This window comes from Rhinolophus sinicus, chromosome X (assembly GCF_036562045.2).
Source record: "Rhinolophus sinicus isolate RSC01 chromosome X, ASM3656204v1, whole genome shotgun sequence".
NCBI lineage: Eukaryota > Metazoa > Chordata > Mammalia > Chiroptera > Rhinolophidae > Rhinolophus > Rhinolophus sinicus.
The window spans coordinates 26,567,859-26,580,771 of record NC_133768.1 but is presented as its reverse complement, the minus strand read 5'-3'; the positions used below and the strand labels follow the sequence as shown (position 1 = coordinate 26,580,771).

The window sequence follows — 12,913 nt, the reverse complement described above, 5'->3', positions numbered from 1 at the left end:
AAGACTTCTTTTGTAGTATCAGTCATAATTTTCGGAAATCTGTCCTAAAAGACAGAGTCTAATGTTCTTTCACTGACGGAAAAATTTTCCCCTGTTTATGCTGGAAAATGTTTGGCCTTTATTCTATTTATACTTTTTGGCTTCATCTTCTGCACGCACTGGCTGAAGACTTCCTTATTTAGTGAAGAGGGAATGAATGATTACTCTTAAGCTTTATTTCTGTTTTAAGTGTTTTCTGCATTTGACACAAGGTGTAAAATGAGCAGTCTCAGCACTGACTATTGCTGTTACAATAACTCACCAAGTTTCCTTAGTACGTACTCTCCCCTTAAAGCACCTTCTAAATTAATTTCACTCTATGCAAATACTTGACTGTATGTAAGAAAAACATGCTTGCTTGAATGTTTAAATTGTGCATGGTATGGTAAGGAGAAATGAAATGCCAATATACAAAAAGGCAATATATTCTAAATGGAAGACGTTCAGAGAGTTTTTAATACTTGACTTAAAACCTATACATTGATTTATTTTAAATTTAAACAATAGAATAAAAACCTATGTAAAGTGAAGTTGCTATATGCAGTCCACTATTATTATATTTCATTCTATACACATTTACTATTTACTTGGTATGTTAGTCAGTTTTATTCTAGGGTGACGCTTCATAAAAAATCCAAATCTTTGTGACTTGCAAGAACAAGCAGTGTCTGCTTCAATCTTGGTATTGGGGTCAGATCAGCTGCACACATGTAGCTCTCCTTTTGGGAACATAGTCTACTTGAGGCATTTATCTTCCACTGGCAAAGGGAGGAAGAGCCAAGGGGAATGAAAACACATCAGAATTCTTACATCCCTAGCTCAGAACTTACACACTGTTATGTGTGCTTGTGTTTCATTGGTGAAGGCAAGTCAAATGATCAAGCCCGCATCAATGAAGTGGGAAGTATAACTACCTAGGGTGATCCGGGCCAAGCAGAAAGAGGGGAAGAACAAATCATGAGCAAATAATGCAATCTACCAACCTGCCCACACATTTTTAATGCAATTAACTATATAGTTCAAAATAATAATTATCTATATTGGCTCTTATTTTGTACTAAGTCTTTGCTTAAGACTGTACCTGATGCTTTAACTTGATACTTCATCAAAACAAAGCTAGGAGTTTGTTACTATGATTATTTCCATTTTACAGACTAGAAAACTGAGGCTTATTGTTACTTAAGAGAAGCCTAAGGTTAGCTAGTACAAGATCAAGTCAAGTAAGTTAGGCCCATTGCCCATCTGGGTGAGTTTGAATTATTCAGAAAGCTGACTCAAACAAGTACTGGTGGCGGTAGTTCATTTGGGAGTGACTCGCAGTGGCACAAGGGAGGAATAAAGGAAATGAGTAGAGAAGGGAGAACAGATAACAGAGATGCTACTGTGGGCCATTCTGAGATCAGTATCTCATATAACCCTTGGGGAGCCTTAGAAGACATGACCAACAATTGTTACACTGGGCTTTTTATCCATAGATTTCTGTCCCTCATTTACTAAGGGTTGCACCTGAGGGAATTAAATCTGTCACTTCTGGGCTGCCCCTGCAGATGGGCTCACCAAACTCTCCTAGAATTGGAAAAAGCCCTAATGCAAAGAAGCAGAGAGACGTGGACGCTTGAGGTGGGAAATCTTCCGCAACCACAGAATCTGTTCACAGTTACAGTAAACTCAGGTTGGGCCAAGGAAACAAAGCATGAGGCATGAGCTATATAGCTACTGTGCCTTTTTTTTTTTTTAACATTTACTTCATAGTACAAGTTCAAATATATCTCATGATTTCAATATACCTTTAGAGTACACCCAAAAATGGGCTCTGTGTTTTAGCCATTCTCTGTTATAAAGCATCTCATTGTTCCAGACATTTGGAAATGGCTATTGTGCAGTTTGGCTGATGGCTTTCCTTTTAATAATATTTGAAAATAACTATTTTACAATCCATTAAAACTGGTAAATGCATATCACAGAATAATGCATTTTTTGTTTTTAGTAGAGAAAGTGTTTCAAAAATAAAATTGTCTAGGCCTAGGAATGGAAGCAGGTATCTAGTCAGCAGGTCTGCCACTGTATTCAACTATTTAATTTCACCTCTAAATTACATCAGAGGCCTTGATCTTATTTTGATTTATTGTGCTTGTAATTAGTCCATGATTATTATTTTTAACTAAAATAAGGGATCTTTTTCATGACACATTGCTAAAGTATATGTGAAGTCTGCATACTTATTAATAGTAACTTATTTATACCCATAACAAGTCTACACCCACCCATATTCATGTTTAAACGAGATATTTGAAATCACTTTGTAAATTATAATGCACCACAGAAATATTCATTATTCCCATCATCACTAAACATAGATTTCATTCTTCTTGGCATGAGGAGGTATAATTTATACTAATACCATTCCATATTTTTTCTTTCTCTTTCAAATCAAGAAGACTCTAATTGCTGCACATTTATAAATACTAAGAGAAAAATTTTCCTAATTGTTCATATGACTGCCACCTTAGAAATTGTGTCTATTTTACAAGATAATTTGATTTATACAGATGGCTCACAAGAAGTCGTGGTATATCCAGGAATAAATGTTTATAGGTTTTCTCTATTTTTTCTTTAATCTTTTCAGTATCAATACATATCATATGTCTGTCACATTCAGTCTTCACAATCCAGTACCACTGTTAGTTCTATGATACACATGGACACAATGAGACACAGAGAGGTTAAGTAACTCGTCTAAGGTCATAGAGCTAGTGAGAAGTGGACCTGGGGTATGAACCCAAGCTATTTGATGCTGAAGTGAATGTGTTTAATTACTGGCCTAGACTGTATCTGATACATATTCTTAGTAGCTGAATAAAATTTGAAAGGAACAGAATGAATAATTTGTACCATCTACCACATGGCACTCTGTTTTCCTACTCATGCCACTGAGTGCCTTTTCTCACACTCTTGGAATTCTGACTTCTCTTCTATTTTTATATGATACTTCTGTTTCATTGTTGTTATGCTTTATTTCATGGTAACTTCTATAACCATACATAAAAATATTTCTATAATTCTTGGATTGTGTTTTCAATATATGTGGTGTTAATGATTGTTTTTATTAATATGCAATTATGTGATTATGTAAGGTTCTGGCCGTAACTCCATTTTGCTAATATAGCATAAATTATTATGATTAAGTGGCAGGGGGTGGGAGAGAACTTTTATTCAATATGAGCTGACACAGCTGTTCAAATTATTTTTGGGGTCCATCAACTCCCTACAATAAAAGGCAATTGACCTACATGAGAAAGAAGCAATATTTACAGGGGAGCTAAAGGGTCAGACAGGTCATGGTAGCATTTTACATTGTGTTAGGAGCCACGATAATCATGTAGGATGAAATAAAGGGCGATTTCATCATCTTCCATAATGTAATTTACCCAGAAGAATCAAGGCAGATTTTTTTGCAAGAAATATTCTTTATCCTCATTTTTAAATTCTACATAGTGATGAAAAGATATACTTTCGTCCCAAGGCCAAATTTTGGGAGAAGATATGGAAAAGTGATTTAATACCTGATGTGTTCTCAATAGATTTTTTGGAAATGAATTGGTGATTAAAACAGAAGGCTTATAATTAACAAAGCAATTTGAGCAGTATGGTGAAGTAGAGGGAAAAAGCATTGGCCTGGGACTCATTTGATCTCAGATTTAATTGTCATATTGGTTACTCATTTGATTTACTCAACCAACTTTTATTAGGTACCTATTTCTGCTTGACTATACCATATTGGGTGCCAGGAGTTACAGAGACATAATTGTCTTTCCATCTAAGTGTGGTCACATATAGAGGGTGATGGGTAGTATATGGGCTGCATTACAGAAGAGAGTAATGGGTGTGTGTGTGCGTGTGTGTAAACATCCATATAATAATGATACAGTTTGAAAAATGCTAAAGTGTATGTATATATCAGAAGAATTGATTGATTAGTTGTGCCAAGGACAGGAGGGTGATTGCAAAAATCCAACATTTGAAACTGATCTTAAGAGCGAGAGTCCTCAAGTCACATTCCAGGGACTGCATGAATAAAGGACTAAAGAAAGTGTGTAGCTTATTCATGAAGACATTTGACTCGTATGTCTAGGGAAGACCTGGTAGGTATGTGTGTAGAAGGGTCCACAGGTATGTGTAAATGCCAACAGGCATGATGGATATTAAGTTTAGAAAAATATTTGGAGTCAAATTGTGAAGGCCCTTATATGCCGTTCTAAATGATCTGGCTTTAACCTCAGGACATGCATTTCTCAAACTTGAATAATGACTCAAGAGTTACTTATTTGGTTACCAGATGAATCATGATGCCATTAATTGACAGGAGGAGTAGAGTACGTGAATTTATTTGGGAAGATGAATGACATAGTTAAGGTATCTGCAGGACATGTAGGTGGAGGTATTAACTAGAGCCAGCTCTGTCAGTATGAATGAAACACAGGACATTGATCAAGATGAAAAATATCGATTTCGGTATCATCAATATAAATATTTGTGGTGGTTAGGGTGGAGGAGGGAGTCAGTTTGCTTAAGAAGAATTAACATAGTAGACCAAAAAAAGAAGAGGTGAACAATATATAGGACCCTGTGAGAATGCCAATATTTCCAGGGTGAATGGCAAATAAATCAGTGAAACAGATTAGGAGACAGCCTTTGTGTTGGAGAACTAGGAGACAGTGATATTTCAGAAGATCAGAAAGTTTGTGGGCACTTCCTAAGGTATTCACTATAGGGGCTTCGGTTACTCCGTGCCACGTGGCTCGTATCTCCTAAATCTTTATTTTCAGCTCAGATTTGTCTCTTGAGATTCAGGATCATATATCCAACTGCGTACTACACATATTCTCCTACTTGTCTCAAAACTCAGTATGTCCCAATTCTTCCCATACTCTTGTTATATATACAGACCCAGGCATTCTTTTTCCTGGGATCTCTAGACTCCAATGTGAGTAATGTCATCGGCTGTACCTCTCCCAAATCCCCTGCCTCCACATTTAATTAATAACTAGTTCTTATCAGTAATACCTATTAAATATAGCTTGCCTGTATATACCTCTCTCTAGTCTCACTGCTGTTCACCAGTCTAGGCCATCATCCCTTCTCATATGGCTTAGAGTTATAATCAGCTAATTGTTCTTCTTGTTTCCAGTCTAACCTCTTATATTCTCCATAATGTGAAGTTCATTTCTATAATACAAATCGATATTGCCCTTCCCCTACTTAAAATTCTGCTCTGGTTTCTAACTGCCTTCTGGCTAAAGTTTAAGGCTCTTCATGATTTGGCTGATAATTATTTCTCTTTTTTCTAGATTTTTCTTTGCCACTTTCATCCTGCTCCTCCTTCTCTGGTTCCTTGAAAGGACCATGCTCTTCCTCTCACATCCTCATAGTTACACCTTCTTCTTTCATTGTCTGGAGTTCTTTTCCAGTTTGTCTGCTCCTATACTTTTGATTAACTTTCAGAACTCAGCTGAGATGTCACTTCAGCAAAGAAGCACTAGATTTTTCAAGGTAGTTTCCTTCCTAGATGCTGATGAAAACACCCTGTATTTTCTTTATCAGGAAATTTATCTGTAGATTTACTATCTATTCTTTTCTTAGTGTATGTGTCTCTCACTATGCTATAAGGACAAAAGGGTAGGAACTTTCTCTTTTACGTAGTTGTATTTCTACAATCTAGTAGGTATCTGTATGTGTTTGTCTCTTAAGAGCCTTAAAGAGGAAAGGTTGGTTATGTATTAGTTTCTTATTGATGCTATAAAAATTATCACAAATTTAGCAGTTTAGAATGACACAAATTTATCACCTAACAGTTCTTTGGTTCAGAAGTACAAAATTGGCCCCATTGGGCTAAAATTAAGGGACCAGTAGACCTGTGTGCCTTCTGGAGGCTTCAGGGGAGAATCTGTTTCCTTGTCTTTTCCATTTTCTGGAGGCTGCCCACAATCTTTGGCTCATGGCTCTCTTCTTCCATCTTTAAAACCAGCAACATTGGACCAAGTCCCTCTCATATTACTGTCTTCTCCTTATGTTGCCCTCTTTTCCCTTTAAGGACCCTTTTAATTACACTGGACCCATCTGGATAACCCAGGATAATCTCCCTATCAAAAATTAGCTGATTAGCAAATCAAATTCCATCTGCAACCTAATTCTCTTTGCCATACATCGAGTTTTAAAACAATTTAAATTTAACTTATTTTAAAACAAATAGTTTTTAACAAAACTTATTCCCTGAGTCAGGAATTAGGACATGGACATCTTTGGAAGACCGTTATTCTCCCTATCACAGGTAATGGAATTAATATACGCAGAGAGGAAAAGTGAGAAGATGTCTGAAAAGGAAATTTGGTCTTCATTAACTTAAAATACCTTTATTGAGCACTACCATTCTATGCTAAGTGCTAGGAATATAATTATAATCCAGACAGTCACTGTCTTGGAAATTAGGCAGGATACAGGTGATGTTATTAAGAAAAACTTTTGTAGGATAATGAGCAGTGAAAACTGCATTACATTGATTGCAGACGGAGTGGGAAATAAGGAATCCTCTTTGACACTGTTTTTCTCTTCTTTGTCTAGTAATTTAATTATTTTAGACCTCCTCATTATAAAATGACCATGAATGTCACCTTCAGCCCTAGCGGTCTATAATCCTATGATTAAAAGCTATTACTCAGATTTAATGTAAAGCATTTTTCATGCCATTTTTCTTTCTGCTCTCATCCACTTTGCATTGCTCTTTTGTAGCATTAATAACATGGTAAATCCATTTTCTAAAAAAAATTCTGAGTTTTGGGCCTTTCTTTGTAATGTTCCAGAGTATCACATAACCTTATCTGATGTTTACCATTAATCTTCCATGTTTCTAATTTCCTTTCTTCTCATTTTTGGTGGAAGCAGAGAATAAAATGACCCTAGCTGCTCTTCCATATTACTTAACAGTCCTCTTTTGAAGTGAAATAAACTCATATCCCCTTGTATTTCTTTACTATGTGTATTTTTGAACTGCTGTCAACTTTAATATTTCCTTCTAAACATATATTTTCCGGGTCACATAAGTGATAAGGCTCTTCAATTAACATATTAACTAGCACCCAAGGAAATATCATTTCTAAAAATGTTTTTCTTATACCTATTATGATGAACTACCCTGTGTCATGAAGATAATTCTTGGTGTTCGTATAACTGGATTGTTGTTGTTTTTTCAGTTTTTAAATGCTTTCACTCACAGTGCCTCATCAAATAGCATATAAGCAGTCATATCATGCAGACTCTTCATGATTTCACTCCCAACTCCCTTTATAATTTCATCCCATACTACTCCCTTCTTGACATTTTAGAGGGCAACAAAATTGAATTACTCATAATGAAGAGCATGCTCTTTTGGTTTCTTATCTCCCTGCCTTTACCCTTGCTATCTCCTCAAAAAGATTCATTTTTCCCTTTGCACCTTTTTCTTTCCTTATTTTTGCTCATCCTTTAGACGAAGCCTAGCTATCACCTTCAAGAAAATATCTTTCCTAACATCCATGTGGCTACATATCCTTTCTCTGTCTTCCTGTGAATATATGCATCCTTGTATAATATATTTAATGTTTATCTGTAATATATCTATTTTCTACTAAGCTGTGAACTTTGGTGAAGACAGAGTCTTGTTTATCTTTTCAGTAACTAGTGCAGGATCAGCACAAACTAAGCATTACATAAATAAGTCTATAAATTATTGCATAAATAAACAATTTCATTACAGCCCCACCAGTTAAAATGCAATGCCCTCATTTCACAGATAAAGAGAGTGAAGCCTGGTGATTTTAAGGCCACAATGCTAATAAGTTCTGCACTGAGGGTGGAAGCCAGTTACCCTGATTTAATGTTTTCAGTTTGCCCAATGTCACTTTTGTGTAGTAACTCACTCTGGTGAATCATGAATATCACAATTATCCCACATTTATAGGAGGATGAGGGTCTTAGGAATATAAAAGTTAATGATAGTGCCACAGGCCATTGCATTAATCCTAGAAAATATGAAGGGGGAAGGGCCAGATTTATTGAATAAAAAATGACTTTATTAGAAAGGGTTAATTCAGAGATGAAATACAATTTTTATGTCATGGTATAAAACTAATTTTACATTGGTTTTCTCCATAGAGAGAATAAAATAAAATGTTTGTCACTTTTTCCAATGTATGAAGCAGTAGTTCTTCACTCTTTGATATCTCCAGGGAACAGTTTTCCAGTAAATTTTTCAAGAGAGACTTTCTTCCCTGCTTCTCCCATTAATATACCCAGGCATATTTTTATTAGTAAAAGAAAATCAGTTATAAACAAACCCTAGAGAAAATGAAATAGAATATGTGCTCCTTGAAATGACTAAACGGGAGTATATAGATAATCACTTCCTAGTAAAGCAGATTTCAGTTTATTCTTTCGTCATTCTCTTTGTTGCTGATTTCACATTAATATATCTTACTATCAACTGTGCGTCTACAGTAACATATTTTATTAAAGGATCGGAATAGTTTCTATAAACTATAACAATTTGTATATGTGTATGTATATCAGCTTTAGATTAACTATGGATATATAACTGATCATGCTTAAAATCAACTTTTAAGTAATATGAGAAATACTGATGGAAATGGATAGATTCAAATATGTAAAAATGTTAGCACAATAAAAATAAAATGAAAATTAAAAGGAATATGACCACTTGGGAACCCATATTCATCCACTGACTAAAAGGAAGTGCCTTAATTTACAGTAGTGATTCTTAACTTAGATTTCATGGTCATAGGACTCTTCAGCAGGGAGGTCAGTGAACCCCATGAAGCTGTATATAAATACATCTGTAGAGGCATTTTTTTTCTGTAGAAAAGGATCACTATTTTATCAGACAATTAAATGGAGTCTACAACTTGAAATATTTAAGAACTACTGATTTATTATCTCATTCCAATTAATTTTAAAATAACAAGTGCTCAATAAATACATGAGCAAAGAACCTAAACACGTATTTCGACAAAAGTAGAAATATGCAGAATAAGTAAATGTAGGAAATGTTCTACTTCATTAGTAATCAAACAGATTCAATTAAAACCAAACGTCAGCTATCGCCTTATATCTAATAAAGCAGCAATCACTTTCAAAGCAAAAGCAGCAAATACTCCTATCAACAGCATAACTTTATTTTTTTTTTGGTAGCACTGAAAGTTGGTATGACCATTGGAAAAGCAATATGACAATATATAGTAAAAGCCATAAAAGTTTTCATAACATTGACCCAATAATTTATCCTAAGGCAATTATGCTATATATCAGACGCTGAAAGAGAAGGCGTGATGATCTTCATCATGGTAGAATCTCCAATAACCAACAAAAGGAAAGGGCAGCCCATATGATATTTATGGTAAAATAAACGAAAAAAGACAGAATATTATCGTGGCTATGTAAAGTACATGTTTATGGGGATTGTAATGTGCAGACACAAAACTTTTGGGTGATTTTTAAATGTTAAAATATTTACTATATGAGAAAACCGAAACAGTAAATTTCAGTTACTAAATATAAGGAGCATTGTTGTTTAAAATATTAACAAACAAATCGTCCAGCATTATGAGGAAGGTTCAGTTTTCAATTCTGGATAAATGCATGCAGACATGAAGGTTGGGCCTTGTGAAATTCCAGAAGATCAGGCATATAGATTACAACATACATGGATTGTTCAAAATAGAGTCTCTGGATTCATGGTATTTTGTATTTGTGTTGATATGTTCAGCTTTTGTGACTCTGATTATCTTATGACATTCCATATTATCTATGCAATTATAATATAAACTGATCAATGTGAAAAGCCATGGACTTTTTTATTCAAATAATCTTTGTCAGGTTCATATCTGTCACTTACTAGCTTTACTCCTTCTGAACTTGTATTCTTTTCATCTATAAAATGGTAAATTACATGTGGATTGAGATGACATATGTAAAACAGCTTTGTGAACAGTAAGGCGCTATCACATTTTATATATTTTATAATAATAAAATTAGTTATATCATGTTAAAGAAAATAAACGTTACTATACCAAAATAAAACATTAGCAAGTAATTCAAAGTGCATTTTTCTTATATTAAGAGCAGAAGTAAGAGAGAACATCTAGTGAAGATGTTTATATGATGAAGCTCATATTTAGTGCTATTTACACAGCAGATACATAATATTTTGCACATAATGTCAAGGTTTTTCTCCTGCCTTCAAGGCCTATCTAAAAATTACTCTTTGCACATATAATTGAAAACAATAAAAATATTGCTTTACTTCCCACTTTTCACTTAAAAGCATCTGGAACAAATCTCTTCAAATGTCCTCCTACTCAGCTTTTGGTGAAGATGACTGGATACGTTTGAAAAACCCTTAAATGAATGCTTTCAAATGACTCATTTAATCTCCCATGTCTGACAGATAGGATATGCATGCACATGTAGGAAAAAATAAGTGGAATTGCAAAGAAGGTCATTAACATTTATTTATTTTGCAAATGGTACTCAACTCCTGATCGATAGCACAACTCTAGATACACGCACGCGCGCACCATTGAGCAATAGACTTACAGACCAGTCTTTCTACAGCAAGTCAGTGAGAATGGTTAAATTTTGACCATTTGAAATGTTCTGTTTATTTTTATTAGGTTTCAAAGCAATCTATTTTTATTTATTCACACTTGTCAACAAAGAAAAGACTTCCATATTGTAGCTATGGTTTATCCTATACTGTGTGGATAATGCTGATATTTTACCACATACACAGTAACTTGTGAGAGTAACACTATTAAATAAGAAGAAAGTATTTTGTGGTGCTAAATAAAATTTTCTCATCTATGAAAACAGTTTTAAGTTTATTATTTATCCACTGTTCTCTTACATTGCTTAAGCATATCTACTTAAGGATTAATAATGTGCTTTAAAAATAAACAGATATTCTTAGTGCATGGATACATTTGTCATGGGAAAGTGATTCTTTATGTCATCTGTTTTCAGGAGAAGCAATGGAGATTTATTACTGAAAAATAATATAAAAGCAAATAGGCTTTTTTGTCAGGGCATTTCGATAAGGGTTCTTTTGACCCATGTAAATAAAATGTGAAATCTATCCATTTTAAATCTTTCTCACATGCACTCATTTATTGAACATTGACTAACATGATTACATTTACAGTAATTCAACGATAGGCTTTGGCTTCAAAAAAGCATTTTAATAGATTAAGATTGATGATTTTTGCTGTCCATTTGACTCAATACTAATTTCCAGCTTAGGAAACAAAGAGATCATTTTTAGAAGTATGACTTATGTGAAGCTGTTTCTTAATAATTTTCCACCCTAATCTCTTGGTATAAGAAGTCCTTGGGGATTTTCCCCTTGAATATTTATATGTAATCCATGAAGAGTATCATTTGCATTTTAATTAGAAATTTCCTGACTTTTAGATGAAAAGTGGTACTAAAAATATTGGAGTTGTAAGGTCCCCCTCCTCCAAAGCATTGACAAATTTATTGATCAAATATTTGCTGAGCTATTAATTTCTCCAGTGTTAGGTTCTGGGTTGCAAAGATAAGTAAGTTATGCTGCTGATTATTAGGAAACCTCTTCTGTAATGGGAGGGGACTATGCTAGGGCCCCAGTTTAGAGTGTGTAGGTATCACAAAAGAGGGAAAACTCATTTCTGTACTGATTGGGGGTGGGGGTTAAGAGAAAGGCTCAGGAGTAGTTTTTCAGAAGAAATGACAGCTAATAGGTTCTTTCGATTATACCATAGTATCTACTCATTATAGGGGAATAAATAATATTTCATTTACTTGGATGAGACTCTTTTTCAGTAATGCTTTTATATAATATTTGAATGACTGTGAAATTGAACATATCAATTATTTTTCAGATTTTATATGGGTTTGGATATCTAGTGCCAATATCACTCATGTTTAATTTCATTTATCAATGAACTTAATGATATATTAAAAATAAACTAATGTATAATAAAAGTTATTTACATTGTAAAATATGAATGATATTTGAATTACTTGTTAACTCTTAGTCTTCTTTTATTTTCCATTGTAGATGAAAGAGAAGATGTTCAAAAGAAAACTTTCACAAAATGGATAAATGCACAATTTTCTAAGGTAAGGATATTTTGTTACTTCTTTTTAAGGTGTAATGTAAGTTGCTGAATTTTCAAAATGAACTGTGTGCCTGTGTAATTTAAATGTCCATATTGTTTTTCTCATAATGTCGTTTTATTTTTGCTGTGTAAATCTGGGGATATTATGTTGACTTTTAATTAAGGAGGAAACAGCAGAATATATGGTAAAGAGACATTTTGTAAGTTGACAAAATACATCTTTGGTTCTTCTTGATAATGTGAGTTTCTTTAATGACATCCGTCATCAGAGGATTATAACAGCAATCTTCCATCTAGTAGCTAGTATTTGTCACAGATTACAAGATATAAGGGATTTTTATTGTTCTGAAATGATCATTTTGTTTGTCTTTCTTGGTCTTTATCAAGTTTGAGAAAAACTGATATAACTGCTTTGGGCCTATTTGGCTCCTATCACTTAGAGCATGTGTCAAATAATTTAAGATGGTAAGTTTATCCTCTTTTTCTGCAGACATCAATCCATACTCTTAATGATATTTATTTTGCAAATGGAACTCAACTCATGATCCATAACATGATTCTAGATAATTATGTATTAACTTTGTAAGTGGGCGTTTTCCCGCCAAATCGCGTCGTAACATGGGGTTTTTTTGACATTTTCTCACTAAAATTAGACTTTCCGTAAAATA

At 34.0% G+C, this 12,913-nt stretch overlaps 1 protein-coding gene across 8 annotated transcripts in view; it reads left to right on the top strand.

Annotated features, from left to right (window-relative positions):
* The window catches only part of DMD (dystrophin), a 2,125,071-nt gene that overhangs the window by 280,991 nt on the left and 1,831,167 nt on the right, over positions 1 to 12,913 (top strand). For all 8 annotated transcript variants that reach the window (XM_074323908.1, XM_074323912.1, XM_074323913.1 and 5 more), the window contains exon 2: positions 12,185 to 12,246. In XM_074323908.1, coding sequence (XP_074180009.1) covers positions 12,185 to 12,246 — 62 coding nt within the window. The remainder of the gene's footprint in view (positions 1 to 12,184; positions 12,247 to 12,913) is intronic.